Source organism: Portunus trituberculatus, chromosome 16, assembly GCF_017591435.1.
Source record: "Portunus trituberculatus isolate SZX2019 chromosome 16, ASM1759143v1, whole genome shotgun sequence".
NCBI classification, from domain to species: domain Eukaryota; kingdom Metazoa; phylum Arthropoda; class Malacostraca; order Decapoda; family Portunidae; genus Portunus; species Portunus trituberculatus.
In genome coordinates, this window is record NC_059270.1 from 3040051 (window position 1) to 3067859 (window position 27809).

Genomic DNA, 27809 nt, shown 5'->3' on the forward strand with positions numbered 1-27809 from the left:
TGCAATCATTTTTAATGTAAGTTGTATATAATGTTATCCATGTTATTCTTATTAGCTTGCCTCAGTACACATGCAATGCCAATTTTGCTTTAATTCTTTTTAATACAGATGGTGATGTTGCCTCTGAAATCTGACTATTTAATTGTGTGTGTGTGTGTGTGTTTGTGTGTGAAGTGCCCTCAGTCTTGCTGACTGTCATTGTATTAATTTTTTTCCTGCCTTATCCTTTAAATTGTTAAGAGGGTTCCCACAAAGGGACGCAGCCCAGGAAAGTTATCGCTTCTCTCATTGTGAGGACCAGTGTTTCCTTCTCCATTTGGGTTTATCCCATTAAGTCTTTTCTTGATGCTTAAGGAATACTTTGGCAGTGTTCTTACTGACTGGCAAACGGTGTGATCAAGCCATGCCCATGACAAATTCAAATCGCAGTTATGTATTTGACATCGACGGTAATGCAAACTGTAAAACAGGTTATTTTGCATAAATATCTTGCCAAAGGCAGCTATTTGTCCATTATTTCTGGGTCTCAGAGTAAAGCTGTGTAGTGCATTCTCTCTCTCTCTCTCTCTCTCTCTCTCTCTCTCTCTCTCTCTCTCTCTCTCTCTCTCTCTCTCTCTCTCTCTCTCTCTCTCTCTCTCTCTCTCTCTCTCTCTCTCTCTCTCTCTCTCTATATATATATATCTATATATATATATATATATATATATATATATATATATATATATATATATATATATATATATATATATATATATATATATATATATATATATATATATCACTCTAGTTGAAATATATTATAGAATGTAAAGTTAGTTGAGAATGAGTTCACAAAGCAAAATAAGCAAATTTTTTCTTTAAAGTCATGATATGTGTTGTCACCTTGTGAGACCATCATGGCTTTCTTGGCACAGTTATGAAGGATACACAATTCATTGTACTGTGTGAAGGAAACTACAGTTGACCTAAACTCCTTGAATTATGACAACTATGGAGTTTTCAAAATCATTAGTTTGGTTTCTCAGCAGAATAGTCACATTTTTCCTTCATTCACTTTTATGTAAAGAGTGAGATGAAGATTAACAGAAATACATATTCAAGGATTTTTTAGGAAATGAATATGCAAGTCTTTACCAAAACAATGACTACATAACTGTAGAATTCCCATGAATCATCATGGTTTCATGAACAGATTTAATGAAACATATCAATCATGCACATCTTGGAATTCAGTTTTTCATGGCTTCCATAAGCATACTATTCATAGGAAGATTTTGTGTGTGTGTGTGTGTGTGTGTGCGTGTGTGTCTGTGTTTGTGTATGCACACAAGAAGATAATGTGTTTGCTATACTATAGTGAAAAAGAATCATGGTGTTCAAACAAAGTGTGATGGCAGAAGCAGCAGGTTGGCTGGCTGCTCCTGTGTGGCAAACTAGCTAACTAGTCAAGAGTTAAGCCAGCATGAGAAACATAGAATTTGTTGCAGTGATAACAGGTTCATATAACGTTAGTGTAGCTATAGGATTTACTGCTAAGCAGCATACTTGTTCATGTTGGTTATAGAAGTGTCAATAAGAAAAAAACGTGACTTTAGTCAGCCCTCCAACCATTTTAAATCATGGTTTTGTTTTCTTTTTGATCATGAATTGAAAATGGAAAAATATATGTAGCATATATGACATTTGTTAACAGTGAAAGGTGTTTTACATAACATCTGAAGTGAGTCCGATTTATTTCATGTATCATGTGTGGTGTTGTGATGAGTATAAGTATTTTATGTTGTAGCTTGTCCCTACCTCTCAGTCAACAGTTATTTTCCTTTGCAAGACAGCTGTGTTCTTCCAGTTTCCTGAGACAAGTAACAATTAAATTTGTCTTGGTTTAGTATTCCTTAATTATCATGAGTCCTTTGATATATGTTCCCCACCTGCCCCCATGCTGCATTTCTCACACTAGCATGAGGACAGCTTGCAGGACTGTACCATCTAGAAAAGTGAATCACCAGAGTGGCTGAAATCCAATGCCCAGTGACTGGATCTCACCCGAGGAGTGACACAGCCTCCTGGTGTGACTCTCCGTCCAGTGGGACAGGTCTTAAACCAGAATACTGTATGGTGTCTCACCATGCTTGAAAATCATTGGAAAAGATGTAAATCTTCCCAAAGCTGAATCATTTTAAGTGAAGAATTGTTGATATTGTCATGTTTTTAGCATTGACAATGATGGAGGGAACTCAAAAGCATCGTGTAGTTTAGCCATCCTTATCCAGTGGAACTGGTGATTATAGAAACTTTCAGCCTCTCTGTTGTGCCATAGTGTTTACCACTGCTGGTTGGGGACACAGAGGTCACATTTATACATTTGTAGATAATTAATCACAAAACAGTAAATGTACATAGCAATTTGTTTTGTGTAGTCATTTTCCTTACCAAGGGATGAAGGTGCTGTGCTGCAGTTTGGTGAGTTATTGTACTGTTATGTAAATAAGCACTATTTCAGATAGTCACTGAAGATAGCAGTTAATATTTTTCAGTCAAAATGCTGCAGACAATGGTTGTAGCATTTGATTTTGCAACTGTAGTCTTGTAAGAAATGTTAACAGAACATAAGGTGTGCAGCATGGTAGGTATTTGTGGAGCACAGATGGGCAGGCAACAGGTTAAAAGTTTGGTGCTGAGTTAGGTGGCTCTCATGGGCAAGTGTGAGTAAAACAGGAGATAGGTTGACAAAAAAAAAGTTCAATTCACCAGGACCTGATAAAATATACCCAAGTGTACTTAAAGATAGTGATAGATATGACATCCTATTCCTAGATTTTAGTAAAGCATTTGATAAGGTACTATATCTGAAGCTCTTGAGAAAGGTTAGGGCACACAGGATAGAGAGGAAAAATATTTGGTTTAATAAAGTCGTAGTTAGGCAATAGGCGACAGAGTAGTAATATACGGCTCTAATTCCAAGTGGGGTTAAGTTCACTCCTCAACCTTGTACCGTTGATTAATGGGCACTTGGACTATACGTGTACAATATATACAAACCCCAGACTGAGAACCCCTGGTATAGTGTTGGGATGAATATGATTATTTAGGATATGTATGTATGTAACTTCCAAATCACTTGAAAGCTTTTGTATCCAGAAATTTGGTATAATTACCTACAACGTAGATTTTCATTATTTTTTCTAACATTTGAAGGAAAATCCAATATGATGTTATTGGATGATAATGAAGCATGTTCTGATCAAACTCTAGTCCCTTGAAAACATAGGATATGATACCAAATGAGGCTTCTAAAGACAAAAATCAGCTGAGTTAGGGTCACGAGTGAGTGGGTGGGGATGCCACTTTGATTTTTGGCCATAAAAAAATTCCCCAAAGATGCAAACTTTGCACTTAAGTGAATTATGATTAGTAGGGCCAGATCTATCAGAAACAGCAATAAGATATTGTATAGGCCTAGGTCTTAAATCCGGGTTCAACCACAAAACTTGATTCTGCCATCGGGTTATATGAAGTTAATACAACCTAAGGAAGAATAGTAGAAGTTAGAACATGGCAAACAGCCCAAGAACTTTAAATCAAAATGTTAATTTAAAACTGTGCTTGTTCTGGTGAATGGCAGCAAATGTGTCTATAATAGCATCAATGTTCAACTGTTTGGCCCTGCTAGAATTACTAATTGATATATAGCAAGGTTAGCAATATTGCAGGGACTGATGGGGGCTCAAGTACCTCCTTTGGCACTACCAATGCTTCTCTGAATCCAAATACTACATTATCTCATTGTTGTCCTCCCAGTATTTCAGCCATCTTTTCTCGATCCTTTCTCAGATTTTCACCACCACACTTGTCAGTGGCAATGATTAATAGTTTAGCGAGTCTACTCTACTTCCAGCCTTGTAAATTGGCGTAGTATGTCAGTTTCCTGTCTTTGGGTATTCTACCTTCCAACAGAGTTGTGGACTACACTCCTTCAGGATCCAGTATTAAGAATGTATATTTAAAATTCTTGTGGCTCTTATTTTAATAGTATGTCAAGTTCTATAAAATTTGAACTCTGGAAATGTTGAAATTTTGAATGTAATATTCTAGTACCTATATACTACATAGAGGATCAAGCAGATAGGCAAATAGTATACTTATGTGTGTAGATACGGCAAGTTAATAAACAACAAACTCTTTGTTAGAAATAGAAACTGCAGATAATTTGACTCAGTATCACAAGGTAATTTTATTCGATTAATAACAATAAGAGGTTGAATTTAGTGAGTGTTAGGTAAGGTGTATGGTAGGGTGCTGATAGGGAGGGTAAGAGAATGTTTGATGGAAAGTGCAGTAATGTGGTGTACATGGCTGAAGAAAATAATGGGTAGGGAACACTCTGTGAAGTACCATTTATCAGCTGTGGTCTGAAGATTGGAGTAGATGTAGTGTAGGGAACACTCATGAAGAGGACAGTGTTGAAAGACCAAAGTATAGTGTGTGACATTACCATGGATGTATGAGGCCAAGTGTACAGTGCCTAACCTTCTGGGATGTAGTAAGGTTGTCTTCAAGACTGCTCCTTTTCACCAGGAGCCGATGGAGTTAAGAGTGTGAATGCTTGATGTGTGTCATGCTTTGTCTGGGCCATGAACCACCTCCATGTGTGCTGGCTTACTAGATACATAGATAGAATAAAAAGTTTATATTTTTAGAGTATAAAAAAGGAGAATACTAAAACTTTCAACAAAACATCTATTTATACGACTTTATATTATTTTAAAACATAAAACAAGTTTAACAGAAGCTGCCAAGATAGATTTATACATGTCATTTCATCAAAAGATACAGATTGGAATGGTGACTTTGAGGTCATGTTTAGCTCCTCAGGATACTGGCACCTTGCAGCTGAGGACAGGCATACAGTCTAATCCCCAGAGTACAATTCTGACACCTTTTTATCCTCCAGCAATAGGGAGCGGTGTCATTAAAAACAGTTTCATAAAAACACGTAGGTCATGATTACAAAATAAAGCAGATACTTTACAGGCCTTTCTACAGTGCTCCATCTAAATATATTCAGCACATTTAATGTATAGGAGAGGGAATTTATATATGCATCAGACAAAATAACAATAAATGTAGGTCCTTAGGTGATACATATATGTTAGTGTTTCCCAATGTGATTGAATTTACTGATAATAATACATCCTGCTTACATCACTTCAACTTAAACCGCCAACACAATGTTATTGCACTAAAGCCTACTGGATTATGTAAAAACAATCTGAAAAAGCCCAAATAGTAAAAAACAACAGTAATTATTAATCAACAGAAATGTACAATTCAAGCTCAAAGATACAGACTTCAGAGATTTGAATTTCATGAATATCCAGACTTGCTTCATCTAGACCTGAACCATGTTTACAGGTGATCTGAACACATCCTTCTCCTTCCACTTAGTTCCATAGTATGATTAATATTGATTATTTGATTCTGACAGACTGCATTTTAATGACTACCCAGAGTGCATGATGTGCTGTTGACAAAAGCCTCCTGGTGGCAGCACACTGACCATTGGCTAGACATTGTGGAATTAAACAGCAACAGGTGAGTCACATATTGTCTTTGTTTAATTAATGATGTTAAAGTGATATGTGCTTACTTCATTTAGTTGCAAGAATTATTTATAATTTCATATTGACAAATTGATGTTTATAAATGACAACTGACAATGAAGCAAAAGGACTTCTGATTTTATTCCTACTATTAGGCAAAATATAGTAGTGTCATGTCAGTTGTCTACCTTTAAGGAGAGTTTTGGCCTAATGTATATAGTAAGTAGATGCTGTTCTTAGGTAGTTCAGATGTAGCAAAGCTGTGCCAATAAGGTATTACAGGCAGAAATGAGGGAACCAAATTGAATGTGGGCAGATCAGATTTTGAAGGATTTAAACAAATTTATTCTCCATGTCTTCACCTTTGAGCATTCACTGCACTCCTAATCATTGATGTAGAAAGTTTGTCAAGCTCTTTCACATTACTTTGAATAAGATCAGTATTTTCTACATTTTGAAATTTATTTCACACCTAGAAATGATCAATATGTAAACTTGCACCAGTCAGTGACATATAGAAATGAGTTACTCCATATTTCTACACACCCAATTTTACAATGTACTTTGTAAAGAACTCTTAAAAACAAAGATAAATATATTGCAGCACCACATAGCTTCTAACTAACTGTTTGTGGATGTAATTTTGTATCTTAAACTTTTAATGTTAAGGAAAACCTTTAATTTGTATATGAAATGTATAAAAAGTAAACTGAAGATGCAATTAAAATTTATTAATGATACAGAATTTAAAGAGGTTGTAGTTGTGAATCAGCACATCTTATTAAGAGATACTATAGTGATGTGCAGGATGAAGTAGTTAAAAGCTTTCCAGAGCACCATATCTTCACATGACAACATGACTGCCCCTTTCCTTCTGTTATCCACAGCCTAATCAATGCCACAGCATCAGCATACTTGGTGCTAGGTATCTGCTCCAGGCAAAGGTCGTCAATTTGTGGATGATGCTAGCCTTGCATCTTTAAGAATTAGTCTCAAGGAAGTTGATGGTAAGTACAGCTGTAGCTATGAAGAGCAAAATTAATGGCATTGAAAAAGAGGACCAGTTTGGCAGATTATCACAAATCCCATTTGACAATAGCTGAAGTAAAAGAAAATAGATATTTCTCCTTAGTAATACTCATAAATCACATTGCTAATCATAACTTGTGTAAGCTAATTCCAATATTTTTATCAAACGATGCTTCCCTGTGAACGGGAATATATAATAACGATGGCTTTCTTAGAGATGGAGCCAAACGATTTGTACATGAGCCAAAATATGCACTTAGTTAATAATAATAAAATCAGATTTGGTCATTATTCTCTGTTAATTCTCTTAAGAGGTGTAAGAGAGGCATCACCAAAGTGTAATTCATAAAGACAAAATAATACTTTTAGCTGAGAATTTATAAAACAACTTGATCCTGCCAATATCCAGCCCTCTTGATTGATATTATAACCCCTAGGAACTAAAAAATGTGTTGGACAAAAGATGGTCCACTAACAAGTAGGGTTATAATAAAGCATCAAGGAGGAGGATTGAATATATGTGCCAGTGTCATCTTTTTTATCCTGCATTCATCCACTAGTTTGTGTGCAACTACAGCATGCCTACTTTATTGCCTCGTGAGAATGAACAGAGCTTAATATTTGTTCTCAGCCATTTCTTTGATATATTTTTATCCTAAAGTTAATGGGTGGAGGTTTGCTAATGTTGTTAACAGGAGATAATTAGTCTCAATTGAGATGATAATGTCGTGAAGACAAACTTAGTTTAAATGCTCTACATGATGAATCAGCAGTTGAAAAAGGGTATATAATAAAAGTACAGGAAGACTAAGGATAATGAAGGTTCTTTTACATTCATCTATGTGGAGAGATCATTGATAAGTGATTTCTTCCACATAGATCTCCAAAGTCAATGAAATGAGCTCCACTACACATGAAAATAAATTAAAGGATTGTATACACCCTCTGGAATCCCACCCTTAAAACTCTCTATAAGAATAACTCATTACTAGCACGTTTATACAGCACTTCTTCACTCAGAGTACAATAAAAAGGATGACAATTACAGCTAACACTCCAGATAATGCTCCAATGGCTGCCCACTGTCGCCGGTCTGAAATAGAGTAGTAAATGTTAGAGACAATGATGGGAAAAAAAGCTGTATAGTTTAAAGATTGATTGGCCATGTTTTGGATGTTCCAAAGGCAAAGTATTCATGTAAGGCATACTGCACATGTACATTTCTCTATACCATGTATATAATGTAGGTAGGGTTTCACTCACCACTGGATAGATGCATGACCTTAGCCACTTTACTGAGTGTGTTTTCCATCTTGCTCTGAGTGTTCTCCATCTCATGGCCAAAATCATCCAGCATCCTGGAATAATTATAAATAATTGTTAGCAATTTCAAGAGTATCGTACAAACCTTCAAATCTACCATGTAACTATGAAGCTATTGAGGAATACTACGAACCTATGACAAAGGCATCTCATCTAATTATTATTATTTATTACAGAGATGAAGACTACTAATGAGGAAAGATTGAAGCTTAAATTGACATTACATAGTGAAGAGAATTTAAGGTTTCATTTGGTGAAGCTGCAAGAGGTGAGGAGGCAAGATCAGAAGAGCAGTATAAGAGAGCATGAGATGCAACACTACACAGTGATGAGAGAGAGACTGAAGACCATCAGGGAAAGGAGAGTTTGTAGAAAATATTAGCTACAACATTCCTTTGTGGTGGGAGAAGATAAACAAGTATATAGTCAATTCAACAACTGCTATACTGTATGCATGGAAAGCCTAGGGGTCTAAGACACATGGCAGCAGTGAAACTGGCTGTGGCTACCTGGCTCATATGCCTCTACCTTCACCAGACCTTGGCAGCAGTGAAACTGGCTGTGGCTACCTGGCTCATATGCCTCTACCTTCACCAGACCTAAGTCTTCCAGATGCCACACTTCTACTTAATGCTGGACTCACACATACACGATCGTGGTGCCCAGACAGGCACAATGGCTGAAATTTGGCATCGGGGGATGAAAAAACACTATCAGGGCATCAATCGTGCATGATCAGGGTGTTTCGGGGGTCATCGGGCAACATACAGCGCATGCGGGCGTTGCGGGGGATGTCTGGGCATCGGGGCAAAAATTTTGAACCTGTTCAAAATTTTCAGCCGACTGGCCGACAAATGTCAAACAGCGTAGCTATCAGAGAATATTGGGGTGAAATGGGCGACAGGAGCGAATAGTACGGGGCTATCGTTGCACAAACTACGGTGTTGTCCTCGGCCTAACTACTGTTTGAGAAGAAATAATTAATTGAGAGATTGTGGCAACCTTGTGTAATGTAAACAACATCTTATGTTTCTCCTTGCTTGTACCTTGCTTGTATTCATTGTGGGCATGGTGAGTGTGTAGGAAGAAGCAAAATGGGTTATAAAACTTTCACTAGCAAATGAAGACTTACACAGCCTGTTCATCCACCTCTTGTCCAATCTGACGGGACATGTTTTTGAGGGTGCCCATTGATGATGCTATCTGATCCAGGTGCTCATCCTGCTGCGACATGATCATCTGTTGGATACAAGAAGAGTAAATAACAGGAACCTTTGGAAAAGACAACTATCATCTAGAAAAACAATAGTTAACAAATTTTGCAATAGTCAATATCATCCCTTGGAGTTATGAGGAAGTTATGAACAATCAGAACTTCATAATATTAAACCTTAAATGCAAACTGATCATCCACTCAGGTAAGAAGACTGTACCTGCTGCTGGGCCATTGTTCTCTCCACAAACTCACTGTTGGGACTGTCTGCCTCATTAACCAGCCTGCTGTAGCGCGTGGCGCCGTGTGTCACTACCTGAGGCATCTTGAGGGGGCTGCTGTCATCCACTGGCTGTGAAAGGTCAAGACATGTTAGGAACACCAACAATTGACTAAATAAATTAGCCATTGTATGAATATCTAGGTTACAATAAGGTGGATAGTAAAATTCTGCCTTATTAAACATACATATTTAAAATTGCATTTAATTATGGTCAGGTCTGTTCCCATCATCGGAACTAATCCTCTTGAGCTTCTTTGACTGCCTTTCACTCTTTTGGTTCACTCTTTTGGTTACTGTTTCCTTATCCTAATCAAATACTGCTCTCTTCAAATCCTTGCTCTTCTCTCTCTCCATTTCTCTTCTTCCATCATTTGTTGCTCTACTGTACAATTACACTCTGATCTCTTCACCTTACTACCTAGAGCATTAGTCACTCTTACACACTGATCTCTTCACCTTACTACCTGGGTACACTAGTCACTCTTTTGTCTCTTGCACCCCTCTCCTTTTTTATAACTTTGGCCTCTCCCCACACTATTTCCTACAACCCAGCTCTGGTGAATAGTTTTCCGTCAGATTCAATTCACCATTCTCACCATCATGATGCTCTTTCTATCGATTTATTCTTATTTTTATGCCAATTATTCATTAGAAGACCTAGCTTTTCACTCCTACAGACATGGTATATCCACCTTCAAAGCTTTAAGTTCTCAAGAAAACACACTAAGCAATGCACCAGAATGCCATAAATTAAGAGATGGTGTCAAACTATCTGCACCAAATTGTCACTTTAATCCAACTGTCTGTTTGGAAGATATTAGCAAAAAAGATTGAGCCTCATAAAGGTTTGAAATAAATGGTAGGATTTTCTAGATCCTTTCCCTGAACTAACTCATGCTATCATATGCCCTTGAGCCAAGTTACAAGTTCCTTGCTGTAGCCACTATCACTAATGCAACCTTCTCTAATTTTCTTTTGTCATGATAAAGATGCAAGTATTTTTAAATAATAATCTGATCTTTATTTTAATATTTTTGTCTATTAGTAACCTTGGCTTAAGTTGTCTTAATATATCAACTTTCCATGTGACATTGATATGATTTGTGATGAGACTATGGGCACTATTCATGAAGGCAGAGATCACTGACGAGCTGTGATGACGCTTGTCTACATTATATATATGTTGCTTTGAAAGTGAAAATGAAAACAAAGTTCAAGCAAGATAAGACTTACTATCTGTTTTTTATGAAATGGACTAAAAACAATATCAAAATAAGTACCATCAGAGAGTTAATATCCACCTTATTGTTCTAATGTATATACAATGCAATCAGACCAAGGATAAGCCTCATCCCAACACCATGTGCAATAATGTGCAATACTCAAAACAAGAGTGGCAGGCCGCAGCAAATGCACGACTAGCATTACTCTGAATTACCAATGATTAAGTGAAAATTCTAACATAAGACATCACAGACTGCAAAACAAAATAATAATGCCATCTGTACACAGGTATGATATGACTCTACAGTGTTTATTCTTGCATATTCAATCATTCAGCAAAGGTTGTGAAGCCATAGCACTTTCTTAAAGCTACATCAAGAAGCACAGTAATGTAACACTTCACTGCAGGTGTGACAGTGTGCTTTCTTCAACCTGTGATTTGACGAGTTCTCATAGTATTAATTCTCTAAACATTAATCATAAGGTTACTTATTATGAAAGTCTGGATGATATTCAAAATATAATGTCCATTATGTGAAACTTTTTTTCTTGTCCTTGCATCTGAAAAGTGCATTTGTTCATAATACATGTGTAGATTGTTACAAATTGCTGCTATGGAAGTAGTGATGTGGTGCAATAGAAATGTAAAAATAACCAAGCATTGGTCTACAAACACAGCTCAAAAGTAAGCTTCAGAAAAAGCTTCTGTTTAAAAACTGGTCATCATGCATAAAGTGCATAATGTAAAAATGTTTTTTTTAAAAAAGAGACACAACTAATATACAACAGTAGATCTTAACTTAAGCTGGAGTGTTTCCTTTTCCACTGAACAATGTAAGGAGACTACACAGGATGACCCCATTAGTCAAAACGCAAAGGTTGTCTCTCAAGACCACAGAACAAATATAAGCCATAAAGGTTTTTGTCTGCAAATGCTGCATCATATCTGCTTTAGTACTCAATCTTCATTGACAAGGATTTTTTAATTCTTTCAATGAGATTTTTAATTGTTTCCATACAACAATGGGAAGGCACTCTCTTAAGTTAAGAAGAGTCATGCATCAACTAAGATGCAATGAGAAAAATGTGGCTGTAAAAACTTAATTGAAACTTACCCTTACTCTATAGATAAAAACCTTGATCAAAGTTGCAAGAGTGAAAGAAACAAACAAAACAAAGTGTGGTTCATGCATTACCGTGTCCTTATCTGGTACCTGTCTGGCGGTCACGTCTCTGTCCTTCTTGGTCAGGTTGAGTCTCTCTTTCATAGACTGAAAGAGAAGGCATCCCATTATTCAAATCATAAATTACTTTTTCCTTACTTTATAGAGGCCAAAGTAACACATATCAAAATAATTAGACTTTACAGTAGTGGTTCCTATATATTTGTACAGTTAGCAAGAGTGGTTTAATGGTAGCACTCCAAGGGAGCTATGATGTAAGAAATGTCAGAGACGCATGAATGGCAGGAATCTGGAACAGTACAAGCAATGAGACGAGTAGGAATAATCAGGTATCCAGAGATCGGTTTGCACATGTAAAGTAAGGATTTAAGAAAGGAAAACATTGCACAGACCAGATTTTTTCATTTAATATGATAGCAAAGGAGAGGTTAGAGAGGATGAATAATGAAAATGCACATGAGAGATTGTGAAGTAGTGGAATGAGTGGAAAGGGACACACTTGAGATGATAAAGTGAAAGTGAAGGTTCTAGTAGAAGAGGAAGATCACTTGTAGGATGAAGTGTTAGTGTGAAGGAGTACACATGTGAAAGAGGTGTTGGTAGAGGCCACACACTTGATCAAGCAAGACAGGAATGTTTGGAGAAGAAGTGGAGGCTCTTCTGCCATGGTCATGCCCTTGAGAGGGAAGGCTCTCTGAGGGACTAAGGCATCACTGATTGATCAACAGATAGCATCAAATATTGGGGCTAAAAAGTGTAGATGAATGTATTATGAGATGAAAATAATCTTGGGATAGCTACATGCTCTGTGACTGACATATAAATGTGTTGTCTAAATAGTTAGCATTACATTTCCTCACACACACTGTAATGGACAAAACAGTCCAGCAAAAGTACATATACAATACAAGTGTTTTACAGCTTGAATCTGAATGGCAGATTCAGTTCCAGGAATAATTCAGTAATTATACCAGATTATTTTTAGAAAACAAACACCAGAGATTGTTATAGCATGAATAACTACTATAGAATTGAATAAAAATGGCATGACAACTATTAACCATTTCTAACCTCATTTATAAAAGAAAATTAACTAATAAATTCACTCTTTTGGCATGACTGAACCTTTCCTAATTCATTTACTCTCCTCATGTTGGCTCTATCAGTCCTCTCCCTCATGTTGTGTAATGATCACATCACAAAACCCAAACAGTGTCAGTAGTTGGCCTTACCTTCACCTCCTCTTTGGTGTTCTCGATGAATGTCCTCCTTGAAGACAGTTCACCGCCGTCGATCTTGAACTTTCTTGGGTTCTTCTCGACAATACGTGGACACTCAGAGTTAAGGAGCACAAGAAAGATGGTATAGAGTAACACAGCCGCTGTAACGTACATGGACAACTGTGCCTCCAGGACCTGGTACACCAGTGGGGGGGTTGGGGGCGGCCACCCAGGGTCCTCATCCGTGGGTGGAGGTGGGGGGTTACGGCATGGTGCCAGTGGGGGGAGGAGGTCCAAGGAGGAGACAAAAAGGTCCGACATGGGGATAGAATATGTCTACAAGCCCTACTGCACACCACAGCCTCCACACAACTGTTACTGGTCTCACTCACACCTTTCCCACACCCACTGCCGAGTCAGCCGATGACAGGGGACAGAAGGGTAACCAGCCAGGACAGAGAGAGCCAGTGGTAGTGTTACCATGTTGCCATCACTGCCAGTGCCACCACTCTGACAATGTCCTGAGTGGTGGTGGTGGCAGACTCCAGGAACACTGGGTAGGGACACCATAAGAGCCTCAGGTGGGATGGGAGGGGAGCATACAGGGAAGCAACAGTAGACATGAACACCACACAACCTTTACAATGTGGGTGACATGACACTATTATGAAACTGGTGGGTGGGGCTGGCTTGCTGGAGGTCAGGCTGCTTGATGCATCACTGCTTACCATGTCCAATTCTCATGACAGTTATTACTTGACTTAATCGTCTCCCTTGGACCAGTTTTCCTTCGTGGTTGGTAAATGTAATCATCAGTTTACAATTTGTCGCCTATGTTTGTATTGCATGACCAGGAGAAAACATACACCACCATCAAGACACAGGCACACAACTGGCCACCTCAACACTTACACCAGGTCAGTCATCAGCAAAATATGATGACATTTGTTTGTTTGTTTTATACTATATGAAATCATGATGATTATAAATTTCGAAGCAAATTATGTTATCAGAACTCTAATTCCTGCAAAAGACGTACTAAAGGTTACAAAGATATTGGTTAAGGTATTGTATTTGTGTGTGCAATACTGACTATTACCTCTTGCACACATCTTGACCCTGCAAGTAAGTTGCTTCCCCCTCCCCCCTACATAAAGAAAGAAAAAAAAAAAAAAAAAAAAGCCTACCAGTGGTGACTTGGCCACACTACCGTGAGGGAGCCAAGGACGTCATGCTAGCTGGCACTCACGGCCATTATCTCTATTGTCAACAACCGGAACACTAATTCCTATCAGGCGTATGTCACTTCGTACCTTCCCTATCAGCATGCCTTTCATATCTCCTTCCTACACACACACAGACACACACACACAAACACCGACGGTTGTCTGCCACGCACAGCCGCACTTTGTAAACTTTGCTCTGATCCAGTAGATAGTTAATTGAGCTTCGCTGCCTCGTAGGCAGCAGCAGCTGTTACCCCCAAAGGTTCATGAATGCTGAACGGCTTCATGCACGCAAAGAAAAAGAATATGCACACACTACATAAGTTGCCATGAGGTATAGGAATTGCGCCAAAGGAACAAGTGAAGTATAAATTGTTAGCCGAGGGTTTCTGAGGCCATGCACAAAACTTCCTGCACCGTGGCACATGTTTGGTTCGATAAATAAATAAACGAATCCTTGAATGCGATCATGAAGGATAAAAGATGAGACAGAACTGCCTGAATTCTTTGGCCGTGATATCTCGTCCGTGGTGACTTCTTAACACAACAACATGAGCAAAGCCACTGAAACTACACTAAATGCGCACTCAAGCCCCATCATGATTGTACACACAGTAACGTGGCAACGGCAGATTCGCATACTTCAAACTTTATTGAACGACATAGTAGCGTCTGCGGCAATGACGCCACATGTGATCATAAAGGATCACAAAAATGAACACACACACACACACACACACTGACATAAGAGAAGACAAAAGACATCAGACGACACCCAAGTATCAGTGGGTGGCTTGCGTCTGTGTGGAGCACCCTGTCAGGCTGTCACCGTGCAGCTGCAGCGGCGGGGCCAGCGAGGGGCACAGGGTCAGCAGGAGCCCCATGCCAGCCTCCAGGGTAATGAATTCTGCACCTCAGCGCCCCACCTGGCAGTCGCAACCCACATTGTTGTCATGCAGGGAAACATGACTCCGGCAACACCACCCTCGCCACCGCATCAGCACAACGATTGAACTTTACAACTGAGCAATCCTCTTAATTATCCAAACACGGCCGGCGACTCCCTGGCGCCAGCGGTCATCGTCTATTTTTCTTACGCTGCAAAGATCGCTAATCGCATTCTTAACCCTTCACCTCCAGCTACCCTAAAGGGCCATAGATGAGTGAAAACCGTGGCCACCAGGACATGACCAGCATTAATTAGGTGTATCCATGAAGCCCTGAGCCCGCCCAGTCGTGTGGCGTTGAGTAGGAAGTACAAGCAGGGAGGTGAGGAGGCCAGAAGGGTCGAGTTGTGGTGGTGGCGGGCGTAGGACAGACATCACGTCACCTCGAGCACCGAACTCAAGTAGGAGTCAGTGCACCTCCTTCACCTCCCTCTCATACTAACAGGCCAGGTTTCACAAGGATCGAGGGGGATTTCACTTACACATGATTATTCTGAGGTCCTCAAGTAAGAAACGCGACACGCCAATGAACTTCTGTGTGTGTGTGTGTGTGTGTGTGTGTAACATATTTACTGAACACGTGCAAACTGTTATAAAAATGTCAACAAATACTGTAATAATAAGTACTTTAAGATCCCCCTCCTCTCTCTCTCTCTCTCTCTCTCTCTCTCTCTCTCTCTCTCTCTCTCTCTCTCAAATCATTAAAATCGCATAGAGAGAGAGAGAGAGAGAGAGAGAGAGAGAGAGAGAGAGAGAGAGAGAGAAATACCTAACGTGCATGTATAATTTAATCAGTGACACTTATCGTTCCTTAAAATTGACAGTAAGGTTCAACAAGTGTGTGTGTGTGTGTGTGTGTGTGTGTGTGTGTGTGTGTGTGTGTGTGTGTGTGTGTGTGTGTGTGTGTGTGTGTGGCCAGCGATTACTAAGTTGAGGCGGGGCGGGACAGGGCTGTCCATTAAAGGCTATACTTTACTACTTAACACAACGCTTACAATAACACCATTAGCATAGCACCAACCTTTTACACCATTTAGCACTGCATGGCTCAGATTTTATGCTCTTTACCACCACAAACTACCACCACCACCACCACCATTAACACTATTCCTATCTTTATCCCCTTTCAATATTGAGACAACTTTACCTTCAGATTTGTGTACGATTAGACCATTTTATTGACATTAGGAAGGGTCTATGGAGGTTAGATGATTAATGGCCACTGTCTTCACTACTTTAACCCAACACACGAGTTTCTGATGCTGTATACGATTTACTAACTAAGCACAATGAATATGGAGACGCGTCATGGTACTAAAGGGGTTAACAGGCCAACCCCGACTTTATCGCTCTTTATCACTTCCATCACCAACTTTGCAATGATCACCATCAACTTATCGTCGCCACCACCACCACTACCACCACTTCCAATACTGCAAGCAGCTCCACATGCTCCCTTTTCCACTACTTTTACATCCACCACGCACCAACTCCTAACCTAGACGTAGATCACCACCACTGCTATCACCACTGAGTCACTGCGCCGTCATCACAGTAAATAGATAAATAAATACAAATTCTTCATAATGTACGCCGTATTTAGAAGCGCTTCCTTCTCTCACCACGTCAAGTTTTTTTTTTTTTAAAGACTAGAGATCATTAGCCGAGTTATGAAGAGCATTTTTCTTGTTGATGATGCAGAAAACTTGTTAATATGTCACTAGAATTACAGAAACACCATTTAAAACCTCTAACTTCAACTAACACCCTTAAAAGTCCATGTCACTTCAACTAACGCCCTTGAAAGACCCGTGTCATTTCAACTAACACCCTTAAAAACCCGTGTCACTTCAACTAACACCCTTGAAAAACCCGTGTCACTTCAACTAACACCCTTAAAAAAACCGTGTCACTTCAACTAACGCCCTTAAAAAACCCGTCATTTCAACTAACACCCTTGAAAAACCCGTGTCACTTCAACTAACACCCTTGAAAAATCCGTGTCACTTCAACTAACACCCTTAAAAAACCCGTGTCATTTCAACTAACACCCTTAAAAACCCGTGTCACTTCAACTAACACCCTCAAAAATCCCGTGTCACTTCAACTAACACCCTTGAAAAACCCGTGTCACTTCAACTAACGACCTTAAAAACCCGCGTCATTTCAACTAACACCCTTAAAAAACCGTGTCACTTCACCCTTGAAAAACCCGTGTCACTTCAACTAACACCCTTGAAAAACCCGTGTCACTTCAACTAGAGCCCTTTGAAAATAGTGAAGGTGCTGTGAGGCGCGGAAGTGTTTCAGAATACGGGTTTCTTGTATTACGTCACGGCCATTTAACAGTACAAAAAAGATTAAAAATATTAATTCCTAAAGTATATTCATTCATCACCGTTATTTATTTATTTTTCACCATTAAACGCCTCGACTTATTTTTTTCTTCCAGTTTTAAGATTCACATTTATAATTACTATACTGCATGCACGTACAGCACAACACAGCACAGCACATCACAGCACAGAAGAGGCTCACTGCATTAAACTTTCCATCTCCAGTGCTGTGTTTGCTGATCATTATCGCTGGCAGAAGAAACACACACACACACACACACACACACACACACACACACACACACACACACACACAAGAAAGAAAGAAAGAAAGAAAAAAAGGAAAGAATGAATGAATGAAAGAGAGATAGAAAAGAAAGAAAAGAAAAAATGAAAGAAAGATAGAAAAGAAAGAAAAAATGAATGGATGAATGAATGTAGAGAGAGAGAGAGAGAGAGAGAGAGAGAGAGAGAGAGAGAGAGAGAGAGAGAGAGAGGGAATAATTCAACACCATACTATGTTCACCCTATAAAGTTGATTCCGGAATTCCCATGAGTGCTGCCCTGCCAGTCTGATCGCCAATTATCACATTAAAATGGTCTCCCTACATGCCTACCTGCAAGCCTCTCTCTCTCTCTCTCTCTCTCTCTCTCTCTCTCTCTCTCTCTCTCTCTCTTAAATTATCTATATCATATCTATGTAGTATCTATTCATTATCAATTTTCTACTTTTTTTCCACATTCTCTATATGGGGTAAAAGTCTAGGCACGTTTATTTATTTATTTAATTATTATTATTTATTTTTTTGAGGTGTTCCATGAAGGTTTAATCCTCTCCGTTGTTTAATGATCATCTTCCTCATCAAAACATTCTGTGATGCCGATTAGAAATGACTCAACGAGATTTCCAGCTGCTGTTTCGATGACCACTGCGCATAACCTGACACGACCAGGATGAGAGACCCAAGGGGACATGCCGATCATCACCACCACCACCACGTGACAACATTAGGGCGAGAGAGAGGAAAAAAAAAAAAAAATGAAACCGCTGCCACATGTCACAAAATCAATAAAAATCGTTGTTTTAATCCTCTACTAATTGCAGGATACATAGATATCACTTTCAAACAGCACACGGACGGAAAATGAGACGCATATTACGAAGACGGAATTGGCAGGATGGCTACCGGCAAACCACCATGTTCCCTGCCCAACAGTAAGCGGACTTCATACGGTGAACTGAGACAGAGCAACCTAAGATGATTATATACAAACATATACTCAGTGAGCTCAATCAACACCATCTGAATAGTGAGAGGCACAATCTTCATTCCACCGCCCTGACAACCATGAAAGACACACAGCCATCCATGTCTAAATACTAACACACACACACACTTATATTACCATTCCAGCTTTAAGCCACCCATCAATTTAAACCGCAAATGACAACTAACGCACGTGACAAACAGAACTGCTTTTTGTGACTACCAATGACCAAAACAGACTTCAGAAATGCTGGCTGCCGCTGCTATAACGTTAATCCTGCAAAGTCACGTGAGAAAACTCGAGGGAACACACACGGTCATTCCCACAACAAACTGCTGCATCATGTTAGTAATTCCGAGCGAACCCACAATCTCAGTTTACACAGTTCAGCTTGGGACTCACCACTACCACCACCACCACTAATACCACTAATACAGCCATCAGCGCCACCACTCATCCCAGTAACTCCCAAAGGATGTCTATAAAGAGCAAATCAACGCCTCCCCCGTGACTCCATCGCCACCTCAGGGCACGGGAAAGCAAACAAGAGTGGTCAGGAACAACAAGACTTTAGACTCGAATTCTCAAACACTTAAGCGTTTCATCTCCACTATTTCAAAAGGCTTTATTTTAATTTTCATGAGTTTTTAAGGTATTTTTACGGTTCTAGAGGAGAGTGACAAGATTTCTACATTATTAACTGTAGAAAAACTCCCTGAAATTCTGCTTATCATCTCTGTGGCCTTAGAAAATAGTCGTGGTGAGAGAGCTAAGTGTTTTCGAAAATGGGGTCTTTGCAACACGACCGGGGAAATGTGCGAACCGTGAGATGGATCCAAGAAATTGTGGAAATGTAGAGGGGAGATTTACGTGAGGAAGACATGCAGGGAAAAGTTTATGGTTCTCGGAGAAAAAAAAAAAAAAAAAAAAAAAAAAAGTGGGCAGGAACAGCAAGACTTGGCAATACGACCAAGGAAATCTCCGCACTGTGAAACGATTCTATACAATTGTGGACACCGGGATCCGAATACCAGAAAAAAACTGGGAAGAATTACGTAAGGAAAAAAAAAATGCAGGAAAAAATATATCTAAAAAAAAAAAAAACGAAACCTGGTATATTTTTTTACGCATTCGTTAAAAAAAAAAAAAAACTTAACACGTCTTTCCACAAATATTTTTCCCCACATATTTCTCCAATTCTTATCAATTCATCATCTATTTCATCTCAGGGTACCATAACAACACTCCTTCACCAACACAACTTGCCATAACAACGCCTCTCAAACAACAACACTTCAGAATTCTTACACCAACATAACCAGGTATACGTGCTCTCTATACACCCACCACCACCACCACCACCACCATTATCACGTGACCAAACACCAGCACGTATTAAACAACAACTGAGACCCACCAGAACACAGGGCAACTGGCAACAACCACCACAACACAGGGCTGACATCAAGCTCTTCTCTGCAAACACTACCACCACCACCACTACCACTACCACTAAGAGCCTTGTTCGTGTTACATGATGCTCTGTTTTGCCAGCTGGAAGGGGGAAGGGGAGAGGAAGGGGGAAGGGGAAAGGATGGAAAGGGAAGGGGGAAGAGGAGAGAAAGAGAGAGGGAGGATAGGATAGAAGGCGAGGGGAACATGAACACACACACACACACACACACACACACACACACACACACACACACACACACACACACACACACAGCAACTCATATCTATTGTTTAAAGTGTTATTATCATCATCCTATTACTGCTACTACTACTATTGCATCTCCTCATCCTCCTACTCCTACTACTATCACTACTACTACTACTACTACTACTACTACTACTACTACTACTACTACTACTACTACTACTACAATAAGGTTTGGTATGGAGGTGAAATTCTTGTTATCAGTAGCAGCAGCAGCAATAGTACACAAGAAGTAGTAGTAGTAGTAGTAGTAGTAGTAGTAGTAGTAGTAGTAGTAGTAGTAGTAGTAGTAGTAGTAGCAGTAGCAGTAGCAGTAGCAGTAGCAGTAGTAGTAGTAGCAGTAGCAATAGTAGTAATAGCAGTAGTAGTAGTGATGTAACAACCACTCACCACTAACATCATTACGAGAGCCTCTAATTATCGAAGAATGTTGCGGAGATGCATGTGAAGGGCCTAGAGAGCCAGACCGTCTGGGGGATGCGTAGTAATAACATACGTACTGCTTGTGTAAGGCAAGTGGAGTGGATGTGCTTGTGACGCTAATAGCCCTGTGCTGGCTGTCCTTCGGTGCGGAGAGGAGGGGAATGTTTGGCAGAGCTGAGGCAAGAAGTCGAGGAGGAGGAGGAGGAGGAGGAGGAGGAGGAGGAGGAGAAGGAGAAGGAGAAGGAGAAGGAGAAGGAGAAGAAGAAGAAGAAGAAGAAGAAGAAGAAGAAGAAGAAGAAAAAGGAAGGAGGAGGAGGAACAAAAATGGAATGTGATTTAATACAAGTTTAAAAGAGAAAGAAAAAGAAAAAAAAATGCAGAAGAAACTTAAGAGAAACAAACATCGAAAGAAAAGGATAAAAAAAAAAAAAAAAGCAGAACACATAAAAGAAAACAATCCCTAGTCGTCAAAGGGAAAAAAAAAAAAAAGGAAAAAAAAAAAAAAAAACGATCTGGCAAAGAAGAAAAACACTTCCTGCTATACACACGTGCGCTCCTCAGTCGGAAATAGAAGAAGAAAAGGAAAAAAAAAGAAAAAAGGCAAGAAAAATACGACTTGCCACATTAGAGCCACACAAAGACAAGAGAAGAGGAAGGAGGAGGGGAAAGAGGGAAGGGAAGGGAAGGGAAGGAATGATGAAGAGGTAAGATAGGAAGGGAAGGAATAACAAGAGGGTGAAGGAAAGGAAGAGAAGAGAAGGGAAGGGAAGGGATGGGATTGAAAAAGAAGGGGAGAGGAAGAATGGAATGGGAGAGAGAGAAGAAAGGAAGAGTAAGAAGGGAAAGGGAAGGGAAGGGAAGGGAAGACAAGAGGAAGGGAGAAGAGTTAGGAAGAGAAGGAACATGAACGGGAAGAAAGGAATGAGAGAGAAAGGAAGATGAAAAAAGAAAAGAGAGAAAGAGAGAAGAGAGAGAGGCAAAAGACAAGCAGACACACCACCACCTCCCCTCCAACCCTTACCACACACACACACACACACACACACACACACACACACACACACACACACACACACACACACAGCAATGGCGTCCCAACATCTAACAACAGTTACCACACGAGGAATGTTCTTATTCACTTCATGGCAAGCGTGTGTCCCTTCCCAAACCTTCGCCCTGCCCCCACCTAAACCCCTACCCCGCCCGTTACTCCCCTTACCCCATCAGGAGCACACGCCCGCCCACTCACGCCCACTTCACTGCCCTCCCGGATTACGAGAATAAGGTCGTCTCTTCAGCCTCCTCACATATCATCTCATTTTATGCCTCAGTAGTGTAAAAGACTTCACTTCCCATCATAATGTGAAACTAACACTAGTATTCTCACACTTCCGCGCTTCACCTCCATTATTTCAAAAGGCTTTACTTAAATTCCCGCGAGTTTTTTAAGGTGTTTTTACGGTTCTAGAGGCAGATTGGCAAGATTTCTATATTATCAACTGGAGAAACACTCTTGAAAACCCCGCTAATCATCTCCGCGGCCTTGGAAAATAGTCGTGGTGAGAGAGAAGAGCATTTTTGAAGATGCTTTTACGGTTCTAGAGGCAGATTGACAAGATTTCTACATTACTAACTGGAGAAACACTCTTGAAAACCCCGCTAATCATCAGTGTCCTTGGAAAATAGTAGTGAGAGAGCAAAGCGTTTCTGAATACGGGCCTAACAGCGATAAGTGAACCAGATTGATAAAGCGAGCAAACACGGAGCTTTTTTTCAATATTTACTGTTTTCTTTCTTTTTTTTTCCTTCGCTTCAAGTGTGTCGACGTAGGAGCGGACGAACAAACGGTTCAGACTTTTAGAGGACCCCGCCAGCACGTGCATGACGCTGTTATATACGGCGCGGACGTGGTGTTATTCCAAGGCCCAGCGAAGTACGTTTCTAAGCTGCTTTGTAATGCTCCTAACACAAACTCACACTCAAACACTCTCTCTCTCTCTCTCTCTGACTAAAAGAGCAGTGATTCATGACCGTGTAGCAACAGAAACGCAAGAGGGAGGAAATGAATCAGAGTGCCGAAGGTGCCAGTGTGCCGCCCTTCGTCACGCCGGCACCTGCGTCAAGAGGTCCGCCAGGTGGGCCAACGAGGGGCAGCTCTCCTTTACTCAATGCCACCTAGAGGACGCCAGCTTGCCACCCCCCGTTCCACCCTCTCTCTCTCTCTCTCTCTCTCTCTCTCTCTCTCTCTCTCTCTCTCTCTCTCTCTCTCTCTCCTGCCCGCCTGCCTGGCCTTCCCTTGCTGGAGCCTTGTGTTAGCTCACTCCCCCGCCACTCACTCACTATCTCCAAACAACACAACAATGAGCTGGTTACAACACACACACAAACATAAACACACACACACACACACACACACACACACACACACACACACACACACACAGTGTAGTCATTAATTAATCTCTCTCTCTCTCTCTCTCTCTCTCTCTCTCTCTCTCTCTCTCTCTCTCTCTCTCTCTCTCACACACACACACACACACACACGCTACGGCAAGCTGCAGTGGCGGCACTCTGATATACGCATAACAACAGTAAAGTAAAGCGTTGTGCGGGCAACAAGTTTGTTTTGGTAGGCAGCCGCCAGGACAGGGCAACCTGGCCACCCGCGGAGAGGCTTTCCACTAATCCTGAGGAATGGTGGCCGCCCGGCGCCGGCCTGACGCGAGCTGTCCGCTGAGGAAAATACTATGTTACTTGAAACGCTCTAAGATAATCTCCAGGGATTGGCTTAAAGCGTGGAGTGCCAACAATGCTGCGGCCATCACCCTCAAGACTGACGTGCCGCCCCTCCCTTCTCCCGGTACGCCGCAGCCGCCCGCAGGAAAACATGACTGTGGCTGCGGTGCGAGTCAGGTGTGTGAGTGGGCCCGTGAATGATGGGGCTGCATGCAATAACTCTGCGCTACCAAGGGCTTCTGTATACGCACCAAAAGTAATGTTTGTTAAGATGCTTTTTGTACGTGACTCATGATCATAGTAGTAGTAATAGTGGTAGTAGTGGTAGTGGTGGTGGTGGTACAACTAGAGTGAGTAATGGTGTGTGAATGACGCCATCACCTAACCCATCACCTAACCACCGATCACTGTCCTCTCCCCTCCCTTCCCCTCCCTGCCCCAAGAACAATCAGAGTGAAGGGCTGGGGGGGGATAGCGAAGGGTGAGCAGGGAGAACCTCGAATAGAACGGCAGAGAGTGGTCAGGCAACCCTCGTCCTTCTTGCCTCTCCTCTTCTCTCCTCTCCTCTCCTCACTCCACCTCTCCGACTCACTCTACCTTATCTCCTTCCACCCCGTATCCTAATTCTCTCTTTCTCTCTCTCCCTCGACCGATCGGACCCTTCTCTTCTTCCTCCTGTAGCTGCATGGTGAGTCGTCGTCTTCTTCTTCTTCTTCTTCTTCTTCTTCTTCTTCTTCCTCTTCTTCCTCCTCCTCCTCCTCCTCCTCCTCCTTCTCCTCGTCCTCGTCCTAATCCTCCTCTTTCTTCTTCTCCTTCTCCTTCTCTTTCTCTTTTCCTTCTCCTCGTCCTCGTTGTTCTACTCCTCCTCCTCTTTCTTCTTCTTCTTCTTCTTCTTCTCTCACTACCTGGTCACGCCTCGAGGAAGACCTTGAGGATGACATTCAGGTACTTACTGCTCCTCTTCCCCTTCCTTCCTCTTCGTATCCTCTTCCTCTTCCTCTCTATCTCGTACTCTCTTCTCTCCACCACGTTCTCTATCTTTCCTCCACCTCCACCTCTCCTCCTCCTTTTCACCATCACCATCTCTCATCTTCCACCACCGCAACCTCCTCCTCCTTGGTCCGGGCTAACACTTGGGCCGCCCATCAGTCTCGTTGCCGCCACAGTCACACCTCCCACACCATCATCACCACACCCAAGCAAGCACCTCACTCTTCACCATCACCACCACCACCACCATGCAAAGATCTCTATTTATTAAGGTCTGACTTAATTATCTTACTAATGGGACGTTTGATTTTTTTTTTTACCATGAGTTTTGGGTACGATTAGACGCTTTTATTTACATTACCAGCTGTCTATTGAGGTTAGAAGTTTAATGGCCCGAGTCTTCACTATTTTCATTCCCACATAAGTTTCTGAAGCTGTATAAAATCGCCAAATAGTGAGCAAGAATGAGTATGAAAACGCGTCATGGCACTGAGGGGGGTTAAAACAAATATACTTAAGACTTTATATATACCTATAGACTACTACTATTGTTACTATTACTACTACTACAATTACGACCGCCACCACTAACAACGACAACTATTACTATTATTATAACTACAAAATACTTAAACTTCATCAATACCTACAGACTACTACTACTACTACTACTATTAGCCGCCACCCACCACTAACAACGACGACAAGAACAAGAACAGCCATTAACCACACCGGCAATAAGCGACTTTCACTAGTGTCACATTCCTGCGTCTCTCTCTCTCTCTGTCTCTCCCTCTCTTCAGTCAGTCCCCACCACAACTCACGTTATTTGGTTACACTTGAGGGACTCCAAGGATGATCGCTCCAATTCGGCTACAGGGACCATCACCCCAACACCGCTCCTAGTACACTTGTTAACTCTTCAGTATCACGACGCGTTTCCATATTCATTCTGTTAACTAATTTGTGATTTTCTACAGCTCCAGAAACTCACGTGGGGGACTGAAATAGTATAGACTGTGGCCATTAATCTTCTGACCTCCATAGACTCTTCCTAATGTCAATAAAATGGTCTAATCGTACACAAATCTCGAGGTAAAGATGTGTCCCAGTCAGTATAGAAGGAATTAAAAGAAACACTTTGCTCTCTCTCTCTCAACACGATTCTTACGATCATACCTGGGTTTTTAAGTGTCTTTTCTTTCTTTTTCTCCTGTTTATAATGTTGAAATGGCCATTATTCCTCATTCACTACTGGGATTAGATGGTTTTATTTCTATTAAGAAGGGTCTATGGAGGTCAGATGATTAATGGTTCAGTCTTCATTTTAATCCCCCATATAAGGTTCTGAAGTTGTATAATCTCGCCAAACAGTAAGCAGAATGAATATCCAGACATGGTACTGAAGGAGTAAAAAAAATAAAACAGCTTTGATTTCTCACACTCGACAATTTTCAGAAGCTGTAGTGATCATAATAGCAAAATTTTCAAGTTTTTTTTCTCCTGTTTATAGTGTTAAAATGGCGATCATTCCTGCACTCGTATTAAAAAAAGAGAAAAAGAGTAAAAACGTTTTGCTCTCTCAACTCCCAAGTCAATTTTCAACGCGGGTTTTCGAGCGTTTTTATTTTTCTACTTTCTATGACGTTGAAGTGGCCAGTATTCCTACACTCCTATTGAAGAAATGGTCGGCTCTCTCAAAGTCAAGGCAGTTTTCAAAGGCCGGTAGTGATGATAATGGCCGCGTTTTCAAGTGTTTATTTTTCTTTCACCTTTAATAATGCTGAAATAACCATCACTTCAAGTTTATGCTTTCTACAATGTTGAAATGGCCAGTATTCCTACACTCCTATTGAAGAAATGCTCGGCTCTCTCAAAGTGAAGGCAATTTTCAAGGGCCAGCAGTGATGATAATGGAAGCGTTTTCAAGTATTTATTTTTCTTTCTCCTTTAATGATGCTGAAATAACCATCACTTCCACGGTCCTATTCAAGAAACGCTTGGCTCTCTCACACTCAAGACAATTTCCAACAAGTCTGCTCTCAACATGGCCACTAGAAACCTGAGCATTGAATTGGGACGTGGGCGAAAGAAGGTTATTTGTGTGGCCCTCCATCCAGGTAAACACACACAAAGATACACACATACACACTATAGAAGAACAATAATTTATCCAAAGACCGTACTGCATGATATATAATAGCACGGTTTTCAAGTGTTTTCTTCCTGTTTATAATGTTGAAATGTTGTTATTCCGTCATCTGAACCATTAAAGACACCCTTAAAAGCCCGTCACTTCATGTAGAGGTTTCTGAAAACAGTTGAGGTGATGCAGGCGTGTTTTAGAATCTAGACACCACCAGAACGTGACAGACAGGCGCCTTAAGACATTAACCCCGTCTGTACCATGTCGCGTTTCCCATATTCATTTTGCTTACTATTTGGTGATTTTACATAGCTTCTGAAACTCGTGTGGGAATTAAAATAGTAAAAACTCAGGCCATTAATCTTTTGACGTCCATAAACCCTTCCTAATGCAAATAAAATCGTTTAATGGTAAAAATGCGTTTCGGTATTAAAGGGGTTAAGAGAAGAGGTAGACTTCAGCTAGCGCCCCACCCTGACCACTTTCAAAAGACCCTATAGATGAAGCTACACAGATTTTTAATTGTGTTTATATGGTTGTAGTGACAGACGAACAAAATTTCTACATTTATAACAGGAGAAATACTCTTAACCCCTTCAGTACCACAAGATGCGTTTCCATATTAATTCTGCTTACTATTTGGCGATTTTATACAGCTTTAGAAACTTATGAGTGAGGATTCAAATAGTGACTGGCCATTAATCTCCTGACCTCCATAGACCCTTCCTAAAAAAATAGTCTAATCGTACACAAATCTCAAGGCAAAAATGTGGCCCAGTACTGAAGGCGTTAAAAATCCACCACTCATATCTGTGGCCTTTGAAGAGAGTTGTGGCGAGAGAGCAATGCGTTTCAGAATACAGGCTAGTCAGGATGGAGGCAGCAAGCAAAGAGCACTGAATGACGTAAGCAGCGTGATATGCAAGACGAATGTAAACTT

At 40.6% G+C, this 27809-nt stretch overlaps 1 protein-coding gene across 8 annotated transcripts in view; it reads right to left on the reverse strand.

The window, feature by feature from the left end:
* Window positions 1-4736: 4736 nt before the first annotated feature.
* LOC123504583 (syntaxin-6-like) overlaps window positions 4737-27809 on the reverse strand; it is a 45923-nt gene continuing 22850 nt past the window's right edge. For 5 of the 8 annotated variants that reach the window (XM_045255229.1, XM_045255227.1, XM_045255226.1 and 2 more), the window contains 6 exons: window positions 13089-13183; window positions 11869-11943; window positions 9386-9517; window positions 9085-9191; window positions 7893-7987; window positions 4737-7722 (listed from right to left, as the gene is read on the reverse strand). In XM_045255229.1, the coding sequence (XP_045111164.1) occupies window positions 7646-7722; window positions 7893-7987; window positions 9085-9191; window positions 9386-9517; window positions 11869-11943; window positions 13089-13183 (581 nt within the window). In that variant the 3' untranslated portion in view covers window positions 4737-7645. Of the gene's footprint in view, window positions 7723-7892; window positions 7988-9084; window positions 9192-9385; window positions 9518-11868; window positions 11944-13088; window positions 13865-27809 lie in introns of all 8 variants that reach the window. The other 3 variants (XM_045255231.1, XM_045255228.1, XM_045255230.1) reach the window with 2 other exon arrangements.